Here is a 24,869-nt window from a genome sequence, read left to right as displayed (position 1 = left end):
TGTTTCACTTGATGTGCCTCTGCTATCTGTCCTTCAAATAGATTTAAACATTTTTTTGGGGGGGATCCCTTTAAGTCAATGCTGACTCCTGGAGACTACCTGGACAAATCCCTGCAGTTTTCTTGTCAAAATCTTGGAAGTGGTTTGCCCTGGCCTTCTTCTTTCTAGGGCTGAGAGAGAGGGACTGGCTGTCAGGCCTAGCCCAAGGAACTCCAAGAGACAATGCAAATTCAGTCCAGCAATGTTTATTAGCTACAACCTCTAGCAAGAATCTTCCCAGACTGAAAGCCCAGTTCCCAAGTAATGCCACAACACTTGAATTCTTGTGAATTCTTCAGGGAGGTGCCAGTCTCATCCTCTTATCTCTCCCTCTCGCCTCAGGAGATGAAAGAAAATGTTTTTCTCCCTGAGTCTGGCCTTCATAATTCCATTCCATCACACTGGCCCAAGGTCACCCAGCTGGCTTTGTGCCTAAGATGGGGCTAGAACTCACGGTCTCCAGGTTTCCAGCCTGATGCCTTAACCAAACTGGCTCTCAGTTTAAACATTGGCCTACTCCAAAATTTCTCAGATGGAACTATTCCAACCAGTTATTCCAAATCAAAGTTTTTTCCACATATATCTGCATATTACCTTGATTAACCTTAAGGAGATACACTGTGCCATAAAACACTTTAGCTATTCGTTTTCACTAATTATGCTAGTGTTTACCAATAAACCAAAAGATTGAAGCTGGAGCTATTTCTGTATTTAATTTATGCTCAATACTTTCCATTATATACAATAGGAATAAATCATACTGTCGTCATTAATATTAGGTGACCATCTTTTCTTACAAAAAAACTCTTTAAAGGTCTCTCTAAGCCATGCAGCTATTGTGTGATAATTAACTCTGGAGAGGGCATTAAAAGCCACCTTGAAAAATCTACCATCTGTCTTGCATATAACATACATTCTAAATCAGGAATTCCCATACCTCTGTTCCACTTATTTTGGCATAATAACTTATACACAGTTCTTGCTCTTTTCTTTCTCTTAATACAGTATATGATTCTTCCCCATAATCCTAACTTTTAAATTCTGATGGTTAAAGTTTATTCATCTTGCCTCTACCTTTCATATTTGGAATCCATGAAGACATCAAGTAAGGACATCTGTAGGTGCAAGGGATTAAAAAAAGTGATGAAGTTGATGACCATGTGGATTCAAAGAGGGTTGAGATGGCAGCCACAACTGTGCAGACAAACCCCTGCCCCCACTTTTTTTTAATATGTGCCACATCTGCAATGCATGTAAAAAAGGGGGAAGGGCTTCGTTTGCACAGTTGTGGCTGTCATCTCAATCTCTTTGAACTGTCCTCCCTAGATGTTTATGACATCAAGAACTGTAGATGGTGGGCTGGGGTGGGTCCCCGGCCAACAGAATTACTATACAATACTGGAAGATGAAATCAAGACCCAATTTATAGGGATGGACTGTTGATACGTATTCTTTGTCACCAATTGAACAAGACTTTGGTTGGGTTTTTTTTTTTTTTAAGAAAGGAACAAAGAAGACGACTTCCAAGTAGGATGTTCAAATATTTTGGAGGTATTCTTCTTAAAATATAATTTTCCAAGCCTTCCTCCTTACTTTATTATTATGAATATTAATTTTGAAATTAATAAAGTAAAGGTCATTTTTTCATTGGTTAATTATCATGTTCTCATGTAGTCTGATATAATAAAATAAAATACATAAAATAATCAATGGGACTGAAACATGGTTGGAACCTGTTTTCAAGGGGCAGGGGGCTAACATGCCTACATCTGTCCCTGGGAAGGAGAAGGTGGATTCCAGAGAGTTTTACCTACTTTTGAAAGGAAACTTATAGAGCTAGGAGACATTAAAAAAAAAAAAAAACTTTATTGAATCAGATTCTTGGAGGAACCAGAGGGAATGTCCAGATGTAGCTCTGTGGATGCTTGCTTGCTTTATTTATTTATTTGGGAAACGGAGCTGTCTTCTTCAAAGAAGCAAAGTTCAAAGAAGCAGAACATTATTTGAGGCAAGTAAAACATGGCCTTTTAAGATACACTTTCAATCAACGGCAGCACATTAAATCAAAACAACCCAGAAAAGACATGCTGACTCAGGGGGCGTATGTTTTAAAAATGGTTCACATCTCTTCATGTTCTGCTCTTGTAAGCTCAGCAAAGAACTGCCACGTTTTATACCTTTTTAAAATAAGAAGCACTAAAAGCTTCATCTGCATAAGTGTACGCTAACTATATTAGAAGTTGTTAGGAGAATTTATCCTTCAGCATTTTTAAATGGAAGGGGTGGTTCTTTTTAACGCAAGTATGGGGTGTAATATACAATCGGCTTGGTAGAGCTTTGCTTCCCATGGTTTTATTTGTTAAGAAACCTCACTTTCAGTGGAATAATGTAGTGTTTGGCATCATAAAATCTCTCTCATACACACACACACACTCAAAATAAATGCAACTATGACAGCCAGTTTGCTAGGGTTAAAGGTATGGGGCTAGAAACTGGGAGATCATGAACTCTAGTCCTGCCTTAGGCATAAAGCCAGTTGGGTGACTTTGGGTTAGTCCAGTGTTTCTCAACCTTAGCAACTTTAAGACGGGTGGACTTCAACTCCAGAATTCCCCAGCCAGCATGGGTAGCTGGGGAATTCTGGGAGTTGAAGTCCACTCATCTTAAAGTTGCTAAGGCTGAGAACACTGGGTTAGTCCCGGTCTGTCAGCCCTAGGAAGAAGGCAACTACAAACCACTTCCAAAAACGTTGCCTAGAAAACTGCCTGGACTTGTCCAGGCAGTTGCCAAGAGTCAAGACTGAGTTGAAGACATAATATAAAATAAATGCAATTATACAATATATAGGCCTTCACTTTCTTAATTGTATTGGGTTTGTAGTCCATCTCTATCCCATAAGTAAAGCCCTGTGCGTCATGTTAATGCCCCATCTAGCTGAGTGTTTGGGGAAACTTAGTGAGCAACGAGATGCATTTTTAGCAGTTCACAAATGAGAAGGGAAGCCTCTTCCCCTATTCTTCCTAGGAGCTGCTAACCCAGGTGCATAGTCAGTGATGTCTGCAGAGAAAATCAAAGAAGGCAGCGATGGCAGATTGATTGAAGCCCTGCCTTTTGTGCATGTATGCAGAGAAAAGGGCAGGGCTTCAAGTACACTGCTACAACCACAATCTTGCTATGTTTGACTCCAACCCCATGGATGCCATGATTCAAGACTAGTAGCCTTTGATCGCTTGATCTTTCATGACTTTCCCATCCACCTATTCGAAACCTTCTCAATGAGTGGCCATTATCATATCTGATGACACTGATTCCTATTCTTTCATTAAAGATTATGTAAAGAAATGCTTCCTTTTATTGATTCTGAATGTTTCCAGAGGATACATAAAATTGGTGTTTGACATCTAATTACTTTTGACATGTTGTTTCAAAATCTGATATGACCTGACAGTTAGTATCTGACAATCTTGAAAGCTGATGCACCATCACAGGAAACATCTGAAAGTCTTTAACATCTGACTTGCAGAAGCAGTTAATAAATTGTATGCTTGTTTCATTCATTCTTCTACCTAGCTAGGACGTGATAGCTTCAGTTGATTTGATTTCAGATATTTGTGTCTATGGGAGGAGAGATAAAAATAAAATAGATCTGAAATCTAGGAGTCTGGGCAAAATGTTCTTAAAAATTTTGAATTGGGATGTCAAATGGCCAATTGATAACATGACTATAGGGGAATGTCAACCCTTCAAGATAAGCCAGATCAGGAAACAGAACCCCTAAGATTAAGGAATTCTACTTTATTGTGGAAGGGTATAACAGAATCTTGAAAGTCTGCTAGAGTTTTCCTCTGCTCCCTCTTATACCAAAGAGAATCAAGGCAAGGTTATTTTGAGTCTCTTTCTCATACTCCCTCCTTTTCCATGACTGAGTTGTTGTTTCTATTCTCTTACTGGTCCTCCTAATGACTTCTGCATTCTTTTGTCAAAGCTAAGTCTGCACTCCTCTACTGGAAAACAGGAGTAGGTTTTAGTTGAAAGTGGCCGAGGATGAAATCTTGATATATTATCCTTCCAGATCCTCAGTCTTCTCATGGTTAAGTCTGTACAAGCAAAAAACCAACTCTCCCACTTCCTCCTCCCTTTCTTAACTGAAGGAAACAGTGACGAGTATTTAAAAATTGAGTTACGGCTGCCTATGTGTACTCTATCATGTCCCTTTTCTTTCCTTTTTTGCTTAGTATATTTATTTATTTATTTATTTATTTATTTATTTGGCTTGTTTATTTATTTATTTGGCTTGTATGCCGCCCATCTCCCCCACGGGTGACTCTGGGCGGCTCACAATAAAAACGAAGAAATACAATTCTCTCCAAGATGGCTAAAAACTATAAATAATTTAAAAACATATTAAAAATACCATAAAAATTCTTGTTTTAGCATTTGATATTTTTTTTGCATTATGTTTTTGTTCTTTTTTTTTGTGGTTGTTTACTAAGAGAATAAAAGTTTTGAAAAAAAATGATTGGAATCGGTGGTTTTCACAATGGAATTTTATGACTGATATGGTGCAAGCTGGCTCCTGAGCATCAAAACAAAGGAGGGGAAGGGGAAGGGGAAGGGGAAGGAAAAAAAGTCACTGAAGTCCTGTGAGATTTGGTACTATCTTTAGATGAGATTACTACATTCTTCCCAGGCTCATGCAATAAACTATTCTTATTAACATTATTTATTTTATTTGGAGGAAGTAGGAAGGCCTTTTGGAAGACAAGGGCCACTGATAGGACCTATTATTAGCCAAAGTCCATAAGGAAATTAAAATGCTATATTTAAGTCAAGAACACTGGTATTCTTGGATCTGGATTAGGTCCTTCTTCACTTGTGGCTCTTGTATGGTGGGCAGGTAGAAGAAAAGAGTCAAGGATCCTTCTGTATTTTGTTTCAGCATCCCTCACTTTGAACAAACGTCTTATTTTGCATCCTTAGTCACAGCTGCCTTCGTTTCTGGGTCATCCCTCTTGCAGATCCAATCCAACATTTCAGCCAACCCTAGCTCAGCCTGGCTAGGATTTACACATCAGTTCCCCATGCGCTTAGCTGTCAATTGGGCAGCATAGCCATTGAGTAGCTTTCCCCAGATGAGGAAAAGTGGCATCAGGTAGCACTTTCCTGGAAGTATTTGTAGGTAAAGCTTTGAGGAATGATTACAAATGTAAGGTTCTTTTCCCAATGGGGCATCAAAACCCACCTCATAGAGATTCCGCCTCCCTGAATGGATTTTCATCTGCTAGCTTAGGCAGGCAACCAACTAACCAATGGTTTACTCAGAATCCCTAAATGATATTTTTTTTCATTAGTGGGCAAAAGGAGATGAATTGCTCTGAACAAAAAGAATAGGGTCAATAGCATGATAAGTCATAGTCCGTCAACATTCATATCTGCAACCATGAAAGCAATTTACAGGCAGGATTATCTATTTTTCAAAGTCTTAATTTTGTAGTTATTGCTCACAGAACAAGTGGTTCTTTTGCCTCTGTGACCATGAAATGTCAGGTAGCAAAGGTGAGGCAAGGACATTTGATCCCAAATACACATGCCTTTTAAGAGAATGCACACTAAATGAGAGGAAGCAATCTATCACAAGTATTGCTTCTGCAAAATGTTTTTCGTCCATATTGTGTTTTAGGATACAGCGTATAAAAAAGACGGAAGGGAGGGGGGAGAAAACCTGGCCATTTTCCCCAGAAGAATAAGCATTTTCTAGTCAAAAGTATCCAATTCTGATTTAATAGCTTAAAGGCTTATCTGTATTTCAAACAAGAAGGGGCTGCAATTTAGTCTATCTATCATCCTAATGAGCACAGCGAGTTTAACATTTGTAACTCTTTCTCTGTATTGATTTGTTTCAGAATAAGATGTGGGATATCTGATTTGCCATGGAAGTGTCAAGACGGTCACAGCTCATTTCAGATGACATGTAAGCCTCCAGCCCATGCTTGGAGAATCCTGATAGAATGGCTGGACTGGCGAGTGGGGATAGGGGGGACAAAATCTGTTCTCTAGCAAGCATAATTAAAGAACTTTGAAAACAATTCTTTCTCGTTTATTTGTCCAATTTATATTTATATTTACGCCACCCAGAGCCACTTTGTGTGAGATGGACGGCTATATAAATATGATAGATGATAGATAGATAGATAGATAGATAGATAGATAGATAGATAGATAGATAGATAGAGTTAGGGTTAATCATCTTTAAATAGGACTACCCGCCTCGCTAAGGGCTGGGCTAAGGCAGGGTGACCAGTTGAAAGCCACCCAGGCCATTTCCACAACAGAGAAAGAACTTGACCTTCAGCCCCTCAGGTCCTAGTCCAGTGTTGTCCAAACTTGGCCACTTTAAGATGAGTGGACTTCAACTCCCAGAATTCCCCAGCTGGGAGTTGAAGTCCACTCATCTTAAAGTGGCCAAGTTTGGACAACACTGGACTAGTCCAACACTCTGACTAGGACATCACAGTGGCTCTCCTGTGTATCTAAATGCAGCCCTATCTAAGCTCTTCGTTTTGACTAGACCCTTATGGGCTCATGCTAAAAATAGCCAGCCCTTGATAAAATAACTTGTTCAGGTCCTGAAGTATAAAATAAACATAATCACTGCAAGGCTGAATATATTTTTGAATGCTGCCCAGCCCATCCTCATCCTCATTATCTCATCCTCATCATCTCATCATTTCCTAATATGTCTGGAAGACAGGTCCTACGTAGCTCATATTTTACCTGCGACTGTCAGCCCTTTGAGGTAGACCAGACCAGGAAACCAAAGCCATGCACGCTAATACTACTTTTATTATAAGGTTGTAGTAACAGAATCTTGCAAGTCTAAATGTGCTTTCCCCCTCCCTCCCTTTATCTTAGTGAGAACTAGAGAGGGTCTCATCTAAGACGCTTACTCAGGTTACAGTTCTGGGCCAGACCAAGATTTCTTTTATCTGACCGTTGTCTTGTTTGTGGCTCTTCCTCCTGTTCCTCGAGGCTCTTCCTTCATTCCAGCTATTTATCTTACGAGGAATATAATCACTCTATATTGTGTGAGATATATGGGGTTCAATAGGATGTGCTTCTGGCTGTGTTCTTCTACCCATGTTCTGTCACAATTACACATGCATAACCATGAGGTCTAGAAAGCCCTGCCATGTTTTATAGACAGACAATGGAATCACTACTACAATGTAGTAAGAAAGAAGTATTGGCCTTACAGTTTGGCCAATGGGAATGTGTGTTCCTTTCAGAATAAGGCAAATGGGATGAGGGATTGCAATTTGAAGAAGTATTTCTCAAGTAAAAAAAGTGGCACTGTTATTACTAGCAACTGAGAAACAATAGTTCTGAAGTAGTGCAAAAAGTGAACGAAGCCATGAAGAAACAGGAACCAACTACCGATTTTATGTTAAAAGATTCCTATTAAGTTCCCAGCTTCTCTAATTTAAAAGGTCACAGAGAGACAAAGTAGGAAAGACCTTTGCCTGAAGACATTTTAGAAAATTACTGCTAGTGAGACCAGAGACAACTGATCTGGATAGAACAATATATATTTCATTTGGAAGGGGTAAGGAACCTGGAATCTTCAGATGTTGCAGCACTACAGCTCCCAGCATTCCTCACATTTGACCATGTCGGCTGGTGCTGCTGGAAGTTGTAGGAGGCCCACAGATCCCACATAACCTGCAGTGGTATAAACTACGCTATTAGCTCCAAAAAGTCAGCCTCATAGCAAAATAATCCGGAAGTGAGGTGGTACAGACTAAGTATAAAGCATTTGGTCTCTGGTGCATATTTCACAAAACTCTGAACCACCACAATAGGTCAGTAAGGAGAAGCCTCTTTGCTGCCATCTAGTGGGTCATCTGAATCTTTGCACTTCAGATCTGCTACTTTGTCCAGGGAAAATAATTAAGGCTGGGCTGAGATTTCATAGCAGATTTCCCGTGAAATGAAATAATGTATCTCTCTCATTTTTCAAAAAACAAACATTAATTATTATACAGGCTGTGGACACATGATCTTTATGGCTAATTAACTGTCTTATTTTTATCAGAAAAATTGATTTACCTGACTAATTGCTGAAAATAATTGATTTATCTCAAGGCGGGTGGTCCTATTTAAAGATGATTAACTCAAGCATTTCTCTTGATAGATTTTTTTTAAAAGAAGCCAATAGCCTCAATAGATCCAGGGTTTTGAAGTCTTCTTCACAGTCAGGTTTTAATAAAAATCTGTTCATAAAGATCAACCTTTTAAACAAAATTTATAGTATTAATCTAAGGACGAGGTATAATTATTATTTGGGAATGTATTTCTTTAAGCATATGGAAGAATTACAATAATTTGTTTATTACAGGTAAGGGATTAAAATAGAAAAGGAAATTGTTCTAAATGTTATTTTTTTCTTCAGTGGAATAAAATTCAGTAGCAAAAATTATACCACCAATTAGCTTTCAACTACAAAATACTGAAACAGTTACAAAAAAGGAGGGAACAGGGGAAATCAACAATAGAAAAATAATGCAAAGGATTGGCAGAATCTTGTAAATACTTTCACACAGAAGACTGTAAGACATGGCACCAATTTTAATATAAACTCTAAAATGAAGAGGAATCTGGAGAATATTCCAACGTATGCCATTTCTTTAAGGTATATTTATGACTGATATTATGAAAAAAATATTATCAAACTTGAACAACTGTTTCCAGATCTGTCCGAAGGGTATTCTATAGAGATGACCTGGAAAATTTAAAAAAAGATTATTTTAGGAATCCATAATATTACTAAAAGCCTACTGAATCTTGGATAAATATAAATATTTGTGTATCTTAGTTCATTGTTTTTGGTATTAGTTACCTTTCACTCGCAAGATAAGACGGACAGATCAAGTGGCATTTTAAAGAGTTGGGCAAAATGCCAGAGTTGATCTATTCCAGATGTGGATATGCAACAGAATACAGAAATGCACTTCAAAACCAGAAGTCTTCTTGGTCACCTTCGCAAACATGGGATTAAAAAATGCTTGAGAAGGCAAGGAAATAGCATAAATAACTGACCGACTCTGCATTAATTAAGAAACTAGGGAAACAACTGATGCTTCAAAATAAATCTTTAAGTGTAGCAGCAAAGATTTAGCATTTTGTCTGTTTATTGAATATTAATCTTCTTCCAGATCCCAAAGTATCTGTTCACTTTTTCACAGGATGTCACTGGAAACAGAAACTCCTCTCCTCTATGATATCAGCACCAAGAATAACATGCACAAACTGTGGACAAGGAAAAGAGAGCCTCAACAGAGGCAGCAGCCCATGGAGCTTGGGGATTTGAGAAAAGGGAATAAAAGGCGATCGTATATGCCCGTGAAGCAAAGGGGAAACATCTCAAAAGTGATCTCAGAAGAAATGGAAGCCTTTCGGAATTCGAAAAAGAGTGTGGTTCGAGTAAGGTCTCAAACTGCACTATTAACCATTGCTAGTTTACACTGATCTCCATATGAATTCAGGAATCTGGAGCATATTGTATTTCTGAATAATCCAGTACCTCTAACTTTCTCCCCAGCTTCTTTTATACTTTGCAAATCTTGAGGATAAAGACAACCCCAAGGACAGGGGGTGTCAAAAAAGTCAGAATGGTAGTTGTGGTCAAAGCGCCACCTCTCTTTGTGTATTATGGAGTGCATGTAAAAAAAGGGAGTGGCTTTGATCACATGGTCATAAACACAATATTGACTTTTTTGACCCCTTGTGGCTTCCCCTGCTGGATGAGACTCCATCAGAAAGCTCTTAATACCAGCAGTCAAAAGGTATTGTATTGTGATCCTGCCTTTTCTTTCTCGATAGATTTTTCTCGGGAAAGAAACATGATGAAAAAAAAGAGTGGGATAAGACTGGAATATTATAAATAGAGGGTGCTATCATTTAGATTCCTCTTAAAATTTCAGAAATTAAGTAGGCCTCATTTGGGAAACAGGTTAGCTATAATAAGATTAATGGTGGAACAATGTGCAAGACTCCTGTTTTGCATAAAATTTAGCATGTAGATATTTTCACATTCTATTAGAATGGACAAGTGCAATATTTTATCACTGAAGTAATTTTTTTAATTGTGTAATAAGGAACACCATGGTTTATCATATCATTATTATTTTCAGTATGAATTTAACATACTTGGATTCATGAAATCTTAGATAAATGCAACACTGATCTGTACGAATGTTACAGTCCATGTTGGTTCAACTGATGAAATTCCACATTGGATCAGAATGGATATGTATAATAATCTGGTATAATTCTGATGCTGAGCCTAAACCATTTGGTGTTAAGAAAGACTGTTTGGATATATCTCAGTATGAAAAGTAATTAAAACATTAAAAATCAAATTACTTCTATTAGTTAGGAAAGAGCCAGAAATCGGGGCCCATGTATATTTTTCATCCCATTGTTAACACAATGAAATACTTCAGCTACAGCTCTCTTTCAAACACAAATGGTTCTGTTCTATAAGAAATAGAACAGAGTTGATTTGAATCACTGGTTTTCAATTAGTGACTTGCAATCCAAGACTGGTTAAGTCATGCTTGACCTAAGGTTCCATTCATTAATTCTTCAGTGGGTGGCTGAGACCCAAAAGAGGTTTATACTTCAGCTTAAGGTGGACCATGAGTCTTGTAATCATCACTGTTACCATCTTTCCCTCCCCCTCCCTCCCTCCCTCCCTCCCTCCCCCTCCCCCTTCCCCTCCCCTCCCTCCCCCTCCCTCCCTCCCTCCCTCCCTCCCTCCCTCCCTCCCTCCCTCCTTCCTTCCTTCCTTCCTTCCTTCCTTCCTTCCTTCCTTCCTTCCTTCCTTCCTTCCTTCCTTCCTTCCTTCCTTCCTTCCTCTCTTTTAGGGAAAAGAAATAGTTTGTGTGTGTTTTGTGTGTGTGAGAGACAGAGAGAAAGAGATGAAAAGGGATAATGGGACAAAAGGACATAGTGAACGAATAACCAAGAGAAAAATAAATAAGATTTTCCAACACTTTGGGGAATCATGCATATCCAGTCTGAAAAGGTTGAACAACATGCTACCACTCTATAGTAACCCTGGCAGTATCTCACAAACTGGAAACTTTGGGTGAATGATCCCCAAACTGTACAAAATGAGATATGGGCAGCAGCATCCATAGGGGAGCAAGGAGGAGCAAATGATGAAATGCCAACTCCATCCCTCTGTGTGTTGTGATGTGGCACGCATATATAAAAAGGGTGGATCGTGTGCCATGATGATCCACTTTTGACAAGTTGATGAAAACAATGGATCTTGTGGATGCCTCCAGATGCAATTTCCAAAATAGCAGTCTGTGGTTTCAATCAGATAGACCTAAGAGTTTGTCTCCTCCTCCTCCTCCTCCTCCTCCTCCTCCTCCTCCTCCTCCTCCTCCTCCTCCTCCTCCTCCTCCTCCTCCTCCTCATACATTAGGGCTATGCAAAGCATCTGAAAGAGAAGCTTCACAAAATGTGTTGGTGTGAGGAATGCACCTTTCTTCAAAGCATTAAAGTGGTTGGGCTGCTGGAAAGGCGGTTCTCAGTTAGGACCAATCTTCTTTTCTGTTGGAAATGCTAGCAAAGCATTGGATGTACACACGTGTGAAGGCAGATGGGGACAGTATTCAAAGCCGCTGCATGAGCTTCTAAATGATGCAGCTGCTTTAATAGGTTGAGGAGGGGTGCTCTGTGCATGCCATTGTGCTACGGCAAATGTCTCTTTCAACTCCTTTGTGAGCCCTAACTACTACGTGCTTAGCAGAGAAGCATTTGTGATAGCAGCTCCACAAACCTAATTCTACCTGGTCTTCTTACTTTGAAAAAAGTCCCAAACTCAGCTAGATGTACTTCCAATAAAATCCAGGGAAAGAAAACAAAACCTCAGGAATATATAAACAGATTTGCTGAAGCTGACCAACAACGGTCTTGTCCAGAAATTTAACAGTGTGCATGTTGTACATCATTTCACAGGTGGCTGGACAGCTTTTCTTTGCTCAGTGTATCACTGAAAGAACAAAGGAGTCTAACACATTTATCAGTGGGTGTCACTATGTGTTGACGGAAGTGCAGGACATGGAATAGTGGATTTAAATTGAAGAGAGGCAGAATATGATTGACTGTTAAGAAAAAACATCTTAACAGTAAGAGATGCTGAACAGAGGAACCAATTACAAAGTGAGGTGGTACATTCCCTTTTGTTGGATGTGTTCTAGCTGGGGAGTTATCTGTTCTGGATGCTTTAATTTGGATTCCACCGAGGGGTTGGATTCAGTAGCCTCAGTGGTCCCTTCCTTCTCTAAGATTCGACTTTCACTTTGGCATTTTGCAAGCATGAGAAGTTTACCAACACTGGTGGCCTAAACTGGATGTTCCTAGCCACTCAAACATGACAAGACTGCACCATACTGAAGTAGCCACCCCAACCCTTCCTTATTGCCTTCTAGGGAAATCAAGTAGGAATATTTGATCCCTCTTTCCCATTCTCTGATCTGACAGGAGCAACAGTGATACAGGCTAAAAGTGTATTTCAGAGTAAAACACTTCCTCTGCTCTGGGATTTCAAACTTCATCTTGTTCCTCAGACAATGTTCTAAACGAAGGCAAGCCACATTTCTTAACTAAGAGATCAAGAGATGAAGTTGAGTCCATTATCTAAACGTTTGAAACAGGTTTATGAGACATTCTAGGCATACCTGGTTTAGATCCTTCATCAACAGATCCATTATAGACTTGGTTTATGAATTCTGGCCTGTTGTCATTCATGTCAATCACATAAATGTAGAGATCAATTGGATTCTCCACTTTGTTTCCATTCATATCTACCGCGTGTGCTCTGAGCTGTTAAAAAAATAAAGAAATAAACACTATAATAAACAGAGAAGTCACCATTGGAATTCAACGTTTGAAAAAGTATCATTTGAAAAAAACATTGTCGCTTCAACACTGTAAACATTGCAGACTTACAAATGTCTTCTAAAAGTTTTCTTTCTTTCATATTACCGAGCTCATTTTGGTAAGCATAAGTAAGATAAAATTCCAGGTTTGATTACGTGCTGTCACGTTGGTGTCAACTCTTAGTGACCACAAAGCTGGTTTAGTGGACTTATCATTTTGTTGGCAGTTATGACCTCTTAGAGACAGGAATCCTATCCTTCTTTGCCAAATATACATGAATTTCATTGGTGATATATGCATATATATGTTTGTGTGTTTTTATCTGGAGCTGGAAAAAAGAAAATGTCAAGAGGAAAACAAGCAAAAAAGAGGTATATCCTGGCACTGTATGCAAATTTCAAAATAATAAGATATAGCCACCCTTAGTAAGGTTGGCAATTTGAAATGGCTGAGCCTATATAAACAAACTTTTCAAACTGCCAACTACTTAAAGACACAAATGCCGAAACACCTTCGGGAAGTATTTACCCGAGTGAGATTTGACCAGCTTGATACAATGGTTAGATATGGGAGGTTCCATTGCATCCCTTATAATGAACACACTTGTATCTGTGGAGCATCAAAGATAGAAGACTTAGCACATATATTATTTGATTGTAACCTGTATAAGAAGGAGAGAGATATGTACCTTGGATCATACATTAACCGAATGACCATTGGGAACCACATATTAAAACAACATATCTTATGTGTGGTCTGAACTTGAAAATAACATATAACACAGCTCGGTATCTGAGTAAAACAATACAGTTGAGATCTGCATACGTGGGGTTGATTGGGGTAAATTGTAGGGGTGACACGGAAATATGATCTGTACTGTCACTTATCTGTATACTTAATTGTTGTATTTTATTTCCATTTTACCTAATTTGTTATTACACTGGGTTTTATTAACACTTTGTGTTTGAAATTTTGAATTTTGATATGCCCTAAGGACTAATCAATAAACTTTGATTGATTGATTGACTGTATTCTGGGAGTCAAGGGAACACCATCTTAGCCCAAACCATGGTTGGTGACTTTATGGACACAAGTTTGCATACTTTTTCTAATCACTTTTGAAATTTGCTTGTTAACTGGTTTTCGGCTATTAGGAACCTTTGGAATGACAAGTTTCATACCCCAGGTGAGTTTCCTTCAATCAAGTAAGAAGTTTTAAATACAAGTTTAAGGATTTAAAAACACTCCTTTTTTGGAGTAAACAGTAAAAGGGTTATTAGAACATTGATTTTGGAAAGTTACAAATGGACTAAGGGTCCTGATGGATTTGAAAGAAGAGTTTGAAATTAATTATAAGAATTCTTCCTGTGGAAAAATGTTGTTGTTCTGAATTCTTAAAAAAATATGATTAAAAGAGATATCCAAATAACAAACCAAAAGAGTGATCTGGATAACTTCCCTATATTGGATTTACAAAAGAGACTTGTTAAAGTTTTGAAGAATTTTGTGAGAAAGGACAAAGAAAAAAATGAAAAGAATCAAGTTCTAGGACATTATTTGAAGGGATTACAGATCAAGGTAGTTAAAAGTAAAAGGAAGGAATATAAAGTTGGTTTATTTGATCAAGATTAAAATAGATAAGTTGTTATTTCTGATAACTCTTAATGAAGTTTTGCTGATCAGGACTGAGCAATGAGCTTTTAAGGATTTGTTTATAGATAAAAGATAGGATATGGGAAGAGGAGATCATTTGTTGTATTTTAAGAGAAGGTGACAAGTTACTAAAATTGTTTATACTTGTGATGAAGGGGGAGGTCATTTCTTTGTATATTTCTTTTCTTTTTCCTTACTATATTATTTTTTCCTTCTTTTCTATTTTTCTTTCTATTTTTTTCTTTTCTGCACTTTTTCTTTTTCTTTTTGTTCTTTTCTTTTCCTTAGTTTGTATTAGCTGTTATCTTTCTAATTGTAAGGTTTAATAAAATTACTATAAAAGATAGAAATGCCATCTGTTTTGCATACTAAACAGCTTATCTCTAAGCTTCCATGATTGCTTATTGTTCTATTTGCACATAGTATCTGAAGCCATTTCCAGGTTGTCATTTCTGTTGTTATTCACACTAACACTAATTGAGATCAAACACATCACTACAATGCAAAACTCACCAATCTGTTGCAAATAAATAATGTGATGTACAAATGTACAATTATTTATAGTCATTTATCTGATTTGGAACACTTTAGGATCAATTTTCTGACAAAGAATATTGAGCATCAGTAGCAAAAATATTTATCTATTTACTTATGTGCAGTACACACTTATCCTTGCCCTGGTATTAAAGACTCTGAGCAGCATATTTTCCAAGAAAAAGAAAATAATTCTTCAAAAGAGTTATATCAGAACAACATCAGAAACAAACAAAGAACAACAAAACTACAAACATAAAGATAAAACCCCAAATAAAACCTAAGTATGAGTGAAGTATCCCCTCTGGTAAGGATATAATAGACCTCATGGAAGCATCTGGCTGACAGCTGCTGGATGCAAGATAATTATTAATTTATTCACATATTATATTTATTAAATAGTAATTTATATCCCATTTTTATGTAGCACCTGCATTTGGTAAGGACAGCCTCTTACTGCCCAAGGCCACTGCTGACAAATGTGGGGTACTGAGGAAATGAAGTAAATAGGTAGGATTACATAAAAAATGTGGGTGGCTCTGGTGTTTTTAGGCTTTTATTGAGTTTGGGGATATTATGCCTATCTTAGGGCTTCCATTACAGTTTGTTCTGGTTCCAGCCTCAAATGGCAGAAAATGGCCATTAGTTATCAGCCATTATAGTTGGAAGGGCCAGAAAAAGGCAACTGAGTGGCCGTGGGGCCATAGACTGCCCAACTGTGCTCTCTATAATGAGGACCACCATCTTAATGCTCTATTTTAGTTGTCCTTTTTTTGAAGCTTCTCAGCTGTAGGGCAGACATCCCCAGGGGACCTACTCAGAGATATACAGTATGTTCACCATGGATCTCATTCAGTGTTTCTCAACCTCAGCAACTATTAAGATGTATGAACTTCAACTCCCAGAATTCCTAAAGCTGCTGAGGCTGAGAAACACTGATCTAACACTGAGCTAACCCATTTCTACAATTGCACTATGGTGTTGGCTGTTTTAACTTCAGTCTCCTTTCATTTTGTGGGGTCACTAAAACAGACTTCTTGATTCCACAGGGAAAAGCTGTCCATGTTCTAAGGAAAAGTAAAAAATTAGTGAAGTAAAGCTATCTTTTCTAAAAGACGTGTGTTCTCCCGTCTTCAGTGAAGCTTTAAAAAAAAATAAAGAATGATCAGTTCTAGACTTAATAATATTTTCAACCAATTTACCAGAAGCAGCAGTTAGGGTGGCAGGGCTATAATTCCTTTTATCCTACCTGGATCCTTTTATACATTGGTATTACCTCCGGTCCCTAAATACAGAGGCTGGGTTTTGTAAAGCTGTATATTTTAGGCAATAGTTAGCAATTTCACATCTGCACTGTTTAATAATCCTTCTAAATGCCACTAATTCTCCATGACTCATTATTTTTTTAAATGTCATCCTTTGTCACCTCTATTTGACACAGTTCTTCTGAAGCATTACCTGGAAAAAAAAAAGTGGTTTTATTTGCATACTTCTCCAGCACTTCCTAAAATGGAAACAAATGCAAAAATTTAACAATATTTGCTGCAACTTTCTTTTTTCTCTTTCCTTCCACCTTGGTATTTAATGGCGAAGCCCACCTGGGCAAGCGTTCCTTTTCTGATGTAGTATTATTACTGTTCTTGTTATTTTTATTATTTTTATTATTACATCTAACAATTTAATCCTAGAATTCTTGGTCTTCAAACTACAAACCACATGAATTATATAATTTTGCAGCTACTTCTTTTCAATACATTTGCATTAGAGCAGCCATTAGTCAAGCTGTTTGAAGGATTATGGGAACTGGTTCAACTTATCCAGAGGGCACCATGCTGAGGAAAGCTGCACTAAAATAAGAGCAGGCAATCAAGAGCATGACCCTTTTTAGTTCGGTTTCAGGGCATAGTATGGAGACAGCATTGATTGTACTTGTTGCTGATATTTGGTGGAGCCAGGATGGCATGACCATCCTGAGTCTCCTTGATCTCTCTTGGTTTTTGATACCATTGATCATGGTATCCTTCCAGACTGACTATGGGGATTAGGAACGGGAGGCACAGCATTGTGGTGATACTCATGTTGACAGGAGGAGAGTGAAGCTCAGAGCCCCTGGTTTTGAGGAGTGCCCCAGAACTTGACACTCTCACTCTTCCTGTTTACCATCTATATGAAACAATTAGGTAAGATAACCCATTGACACAGGCTCAGGTATCATCAGTATGTAGATGATACTCAGTTATGTATTTCTACCCTTAGTAAACCAAGTGATGTTTTGGAGTATCTGGAGACTGGGCCTGGATAGGAGTGAATAAGGTAAACTCAACCCTTATCCATTCCTATCCAGAATGTTTGGGCCTGGATAGGAATGAATAAGGGTAAACCCAATCCTAACCATGAGTGGCTATGGGTATGCGATTCTTCATGTGCTACTGACTCTCTATCTTTGGTTCTGAATGGAGTGGTACTTCTCCAAATAGAACTGGTATGCAATTTGTGGGTCCTTCTGAAGTCACAGCTCCTACTTCAAGAGCAATGGCAGTTGTGGCCAGGAAGAGCATCACATAGTTTCATCTAGTATGGCAATTGCACTCTTTTCTGGATTAGGAGTCCCTTCTTCTGGTCAATCATGCTTTAGTCACCTCATATGTGGATTGGTGCAATGTGATCTGCCCTTGAAGACCACCTGGAAGCTGAAGCTCATCCAGAATGCAGTTATGGGCATGCTTTGGTAAGCCCATATAACACCTCTACTATGTGAACTGCATTGGTTACTAATGAGCTTCTCAGTGCAATTCCAGGTGCTGGTTATCACCTGTAAAATCCTTCATGGTCTATGATCTGGCTATCTAAGGGACTGCCTCTCTTCCATGATTTCTGCCTGCTCTCATGTCCCATCCATTAAGAAATGTCACCTGATGGGACCTAGCAAGCATGGCTTCTCTGCTATTCTCTTTGGAATAGACCCTTTGGCACAGCACAGTGGCATCTCCCTGAAAGTTCAGACTACCCTGATCCTACAAGTTTTTGAACAATCTTTGAACAATTGTTTTTTAACATAAGCTCTGGGATAGGTTGGGATGGGCCCTTCTGGTAAAGTGTGTGCTTCTTTCCCCCATTATATTACTGTTAGGCCATTCTGTGTTTGCTTTTAGGTACTGAATTAATTTATAGTCTGTACGCCGCTCACAGTTAGTACTAAGTGGGTAGCCTTATATATCTAGACAAACAAACAAACCATCCATATATAGGACTGGTGTGGGTCTTCCGGGCTGTGTGGCCGTGTTCTGGAAGTTTTGTTTCCTAACGTTTCGCCAGCACTTATGACCGGCACAGGTGCTGGTGAAACGTTAGGAAACAAAACTTCCAGAACACAGCCCGGAAGACCCACACCAGTCATCGTATGCCGGCCGTGAAAGCCTTCGACAATACACATCCATATATATGTTGGGAAGGAACAGTGCATGTTGAGGGGGGAAAAAAACCCCTTTCACATGCATGTCAATACATAAGTATCATTTTTGGAAGACCAATATATGCATACGCTGATGCTCCATGTCCCCCAATATGGAACACCTAATCTCAGACCAAATCCCTGGTTTTAAAAGCCATAGTAGTTTTATCTTTCAGTAAGCTCATTCCACCAAAAAGGAAAACGCATGCTCAAGAATGTTGATCAATGCAAACTTATCACTCGGCATTTGCAGTGGGGGAAATGGCAAGCTATACCCTTCATGGTGTATAAATGTTCACATGTGCATGAGTTATACTCATGTGTACTGAAGTTAAGATGTACCTATCCAATTCTGCCTAGAAACATAACTTCTAGAGTCCTTGAGAAAGAAGCTGTACTCTCCAGAATAATAACTGTAGCAACCATACCAATAAACAATAGATGGTTAAATACCTTCTTTGTTTTCATTAGGCCAGCAATCCTCTACAAATATATGTGTGTATAAATTTAATTAGTGGTTCAGTGGGAACAATGACAGTGATTTATTTTATTTGTATATATTCTTGACTTCCAGGGACGCAATGGTAGACTGAAGAAGGCTCCACAAGAGCAGAGCCAGCAACTGCAGTGGAACGATGAACTGGCAAATGGATCAGCTTCTCAGAATCTCTGGAGCAAGGAGAGGACCAGGATTGCCCACAAGTGTTCCATACAGTGGGTCCCCATGAGGAGACTGTAAAACAGCAGTCTCTGATGGGTTTTAGAGCTCTGGGAGCTGAGGTAAAATCATCTTTGCCCAAGCTGTGGTTCGGCCTGGAGCCTTCAAAAAGACATGGGGTTTGCCCACTTCCTTTCTTAATCACTTTTGGAAATTGCTTGTTAATGGCTTTTGGGATATTAAGAACCTTCAGAAAGGCAAGTTTCATTACACCTTCAGAAAGGAGTTTCATGGAAGTTTAAGGACTTTAAAAAAAATCTTAATTTTGAATAAACAGCAAAAGGGGGATTAGAACATTGATTTTGGAAAGTTATAAACAGATTAAGGGGCCAGAGGGACTTGAAATAAGATTTGGAAACTAATTACAAGAATCCTTCCTGTGGGTCATTTAAAATTTATATATATATATATATATATATATATATATATATATATATATGTATGTGTGTGTATATATATATATATATATATATATATATGTATGTGTGTGTGTGTGTGTGTGTATATATATATATATATATATAGAGAGAGAGAGAGAGAGAGAGAGAGAGAGAGAGAGAGAGAGAGAGAGAAGCCAACTGTAAGAAACCTTCCTGTGGGAAAGTGTTCTTGATTAGGGGAAAAAAGACATGATAAGAGGGAGTTTGAAGGTTGGACACTAGAGGGAACCAGGAAGAACTAAAGATTATAATTAAAGGTGAAGAAACCCAATAATGCAGAATGGAGCAAAAATAATCTGACTTTGGAAGAATTTAAGGATATTTGGGAACAATGCAGTCAGAAATTACTCTTAAGATTGTCTGCTATTATAAAAATGGATTCAAAGGAGGCTATAGAAGAGGAACAGATTTTACTGGATAAAACTGAGGCTGATTCAAACATGGATCTGAAAGTGGATTTAAAAATGTCAGGCTACAAGAATGATATGGAAAAAGATGTTAACTGCATTTACAAATGAAACTGGCTGATGTCTTAATAATTACAGGGGACATACAAATAATAAATCAGAAAAGTGATGGGTAGCTTTCTTATCTTGGATTTACAAAAAAGGCATGTTAAATTTATGAAGGAGTTTCTGAGAAGAGACAAAGAGAGAATGATAAGAAATCAACTTTTGGGACACCATTTAAAGGGATTAAAGATCAAGATTCTTAAAAGAAAATGGAAGGAATATGAAGGTGGTTTATTTGATCAAGGTTAAAATATACGTGTTGTTGTTTCTGGTAGCTCTTAATGAACTTTTCTTTACTAGGACCAAATGACGAGGCTTTAAAGATTTGGTTATACATAAGAGATAAGATATGGGAAGCGGGGGGTGGGGGGGTGGGCAGTCATTGTATTTTTAGAGAAAGTGATAAGTTCCTGTGTTAAAAGTAAAGCAAAGGAATGTAAAACTGGTTTATTTAAGATTAAAATATATATGTTGTTATTTCTGGTAACTCTTAATGGACTTTTGCTGATAAGGATCGAATGATGAGACTTTATAATTTGTCTATAGATAAGAGATGAGAAGGTGATAAGTTACTGAAATTGTTTCTACTTCTCTTGATGAAGGGAGAAGTCATTTCTTTATATGTCTTTTTTCTTTATCATGTTTCTTCTTTTCCTCTGCACTTTTTCTTTTTATATTTTTCTTAGTGTGTATTCGTTTTTTATCTTTGTATCTGTAAACTTCAATAAAAATTATTAGGAAAAAATATATATATTTGTATATATTCCTTCTCTCAGAGGGGATGAAAGGCCCCTCATCTCTGGAACATTCTGTTGCAAGGAGCTGTGTCTGCTTTTCAACCTCCACAATGAGGACAGTCTTTCCAGATCTAAAGCACCAGTTCCCATTCTTTCATTGTTTAAAATCTCTTTGCTATGACTTTTGAACTCAATATACTAGTGTACATGCTAGAGAAGAACATGTGTGTCTGTCTTAACTTTAAATGGTTTCTTGAGTGATTATTTCTCCCTTTGGAAATAGCTATTCTCCATTTTGCTGAAGCACAGGGTATAAACCAGGAATGGTCACTCACATTTCTCTGGGAGCTGCAAGTTGGTCAGTCCGATTTGGAATTCGTAAGGATCATATTCCTCAGCGTTCCCTCCAAAACTCTCCTTGGGTAATTTGCCCTTGCCAAACCAGTTCTTGTACAAATTATCCATTAAAACATCTATGATGCCAGTGCTTCTTGCTAGGTATCCTGGCAGCAGGTTGAATGAGTTTACAAGATGCTTGTTCACTGAACTGCTTTTACTTGAGTGCAAACTGTGACCAAATGCATACGTATGTGTGTAAGTACTATGTATGTACGTATATGTGTGCGAGTCTGTATGTATGTGTGTATGTGTGTGAGTCTGTATGTGTGTATGTTTGTGTGTCTATGTGTGTGTGTCTGTGTGTGTGTAGGCTTGTTGTGTATTTACAGGGCAGGGAAATGACTTAACTCCTGGAGATTTCAAACAACAGCTATCAGATATAATTAAAACTTTGGACTTGAGAGGGAATGAAGCAAAAACAAATCTGAAAAGATATTTGCTTTGCTCTCTGCTTCATCTCAGAACAGACATGTTTTCCAAGCAGAAGACAGAGCGTGAAGAAATCTGTTGTCATTTCTTCATGGTTTGAAGATAATAACTTTAATTCCAGGTACAAAGCTAATCTGACCTTTGACATTATCAAAAGCTGCATTAAATACAATTGGGGATTTCTGTGCAGCTACAAGTCAAAACAGTAAGTAAATAGAAAGGTTTGAAATACACATATCATCATTCACATTTCGTGATTTAATTAGGAAAGTACCATTATGAATGTTGAGGCTAAAATAAGGCTTGGCTTTAAAAAAACACATTAAAAAGTGATGTCACATATATTCCCCTTCCTTGTACTTACAGTATATTAAAAGTTTATTTCTGGGGCAACCATTTATTTTGAAAATGTAAGGAAATAAGATAATGAAGAAATGTATAGCATTAATGTCATTAGAAGGGAGGTGCCTAAAAGCAGAAATCTGGACCTGTTTATTATGATTAGATGTATATCCTGCCTTTATTTTGTACAACTCAAGGCAGTATACTTAATGCTCCCACCTCCTATTTTCCCCCTAACAACAACTCTGTGAGGCAAGTTGGGCTAAGAGAGAGTTAGTGGCCCAAAGTTGCTCATCCAGTTTTCATGTCTAAGGAAGGACTAGATCTGATGGTCTCCCACTTTCTACTTCAGCACTTTAACCCAGCGTTTCTCAACCTTGGCCACTTGAAAATGTGTGGACTTCAGCTTGTAGAATTCCCCAGCCAGCATGGCTGCCTGGGGAATTCTGGGAGTTGAGGTCCACACATCTTCAAGTGGCCAAGGTTGAGAAACACTGCTTTAACCACTACATCAAATTGCCTCTCACAAACTGGCCCCTTTCACTAGCTGCATTACTAAGTCAGTCTTCTATCCCATCCTTTATTTTAGGAATATTTTCTAAAAGATCTGTTATCTGTTTATGCTAGCAACTTTTTCTAGCATGTGAATCTTTTGAGAGAATTTGGTGAATGGGTAGGGAAAAGGGACCAACAGTGTCATGAGGATAAGAGAGGGAGAAAACATTTTTGCAGAGCAAGTGCAAAAGTGTTCTGTGAAACTGCAAGGGTAGGTGTGAGAAAGAAAGATAGCAGGAAAATGGGGGATGTGAATATGGGGAAGATGATACCCAGGAATGTGGAGAGCTCCCTTTAGTTTGGCAGCAAAACTGAACCCAACATTCCCATATATTATTCTCTGCTATGTGAATTTCCCAGAGATGAGACTATCTTTTTAAATATGATCTGTCGCAACCAATGTTTTTGCCATGCATTTTTTTTAGCAGAGAAAGCTGGAAGCCAGTAAACCACATTTGAAGGCTGTAGTCCATGCCATGGAGAAACCTGTTTTAATAGAACTTATAAATCAGATCTGATTTATAATTGATTTCCTGCAGTTTCCTTGTACATTCCTAGTCACCAAGGGTGAGTTAGGACAAGCAGCAAAATGATCTTGTTTGTCCTTGACTCAGCCTTTTAGCCCAGACTGAAAACTGATTTGGGACTTCCTTGATGGGAATCAGTTGTGAATGTCTTTGCTAAGTCTTGCATCTAACATCTTTTTAGATACATTTGGCTTGCCTTGTTAGATAGTGGGCAACATGAGAACTCATGTGTAAGAAATAAGTGCTCTATTTGTGAACTATGCAGTGAACTGAAGACAGATTTAAAAAGAATAAATGATCAAGAATGTTTTATTTATAACTACTCTAGAATGTAATTACTTCATATGCAAAAGGTTGTTGTTGTGGGGAAAAACAGGTCTTGTACTGCATTTAGATGTAAGCATAAACTAAATAAAAATACTAAATATTAAAAGGTGGAATTGTGTGTTTTTTAAAATCCAGAATGTATTACTTCTATTAATTGTGAAAGACAATTTGTTGATATTCAAAAGCTGCAATTTCATTGCATGGATTTTAAAAAGAAGTATAATTTCTCAGGAATGTGTTGTTTATAATGAAGCTAGAATGTTTGGTGAATATCTTTGCCTAGTTATTATTCTGTGATAAGGTGGGTTTATTTTGAAACAAAGAGTTTCTGTCTAGATCAACCATTGGTCTGACTCTGTAAAGCTGTTCTTAATTACAAGTTGATGGCCTTGGGACTTAATTAAGTCCAGAGTCTGTGAGCTTGTCTATGAGATTAATTAAAATCCATAAACTCCAATACTTTTTCTGCACTCAAGAAGGCCTAGAAGATTAAAAAGAAAATCCTTGCACATCTGAACTTCAGTTTCACTATTTAGAAGTTTAGAGTGCCTAATTTTATACTAAGGGGTGATTGCATTTCATCAATGGACTGTAAAAATGGTCAATTAATGAATCTGTAGTTTGGGACTTGATTTTGATGTTTTGAATAGTTGAGGTCCATAGCAGAAAAGGGGTCAGCAGGAATAATTAGTACAGTTGCTGATAAGAACTGCATCCGTTATGGAAGCTTGATCCAGTATAAATACAAGTGACATTAATGGCAATTTGTTCATAATTCATGCTATTGTGAGTTTCTTCTTACACTAAGTAATTAGAGAAAATGATTTGTTTTCCCCTTATCAGATGCAGAATAGTTACAGTATATAGAATAATAAAGGCAACATATGGAAGGAAGCTGGCAAAGCAGGAACTGTTGTTCCCAGACAAGACCCCTTATGTCAGCACGGAATAGGGCCTCCCAAACTCAAGGTCATGAAGAGATCAGTCAAGCATCAATTGTCTTGTAAAGGTGGGAGGAAAATGCTAGAATAACCTTGGAACATACACCAATGTATAGATTTTAACTTTGGTGAGTATATGTCTCTAGTTAACTCATGTCTGTGTGCCTTCTTCCTAGTAAGTCTGCTCTAGTGGAATAGTTTAGTGTCACTGGAGCTGACTATGCCTGAGAGAACCCTGACAGGCATAATTAATATAATTAATTAATATTGGACCCATTGGGTTCTTCCAACTTTATGATCATATGACTATA

General features: G+C 37.9%; 1 protein-coding gene across 1 annotated transcript in view; it reads right to left on the bottom strand.

Moving 5' to 3' along the window:
* Positions 1–24,869, bottom strand: part of CDH4 (cadherin 4) — a gene marked incomplete at its 5' end in the record, with an annotated part of 288,665 nt that overhangs the window by 115,675 nt on the left and 148,121 nt on the right. Inside the window, one exon of the mRNA XM_088153879.1 lies at positions 12,792–12,936. Within this exon, the coding sequence (XP_088010005.1) occupies positions 12,792–12,936 (145 nt within the window). The remainder of the gene's footprint in view (positions 1–12,791; positions 12,937–24,869) is intronic.

Source organism: Python bivittatus, unplaced genomic scaffold (assembly GCF_059951505.1).
Source record: "Python bivittatus isolate LINGU-HERP-01145 unplaced genomic scaffold, Pbiv_v1 ctg000700_np1212, whole genome shotgun sequence".
NCBI classification, from domain to species: domain Eukaryota; kingdom Metazoa; phylum Chordata; class Lepidosauria; order Squamata; family Pythonidae; genus Python; species Python bivittatus.
This window is presented reverse-complemented; position numbering and strand designations above follow the sequence as displayed.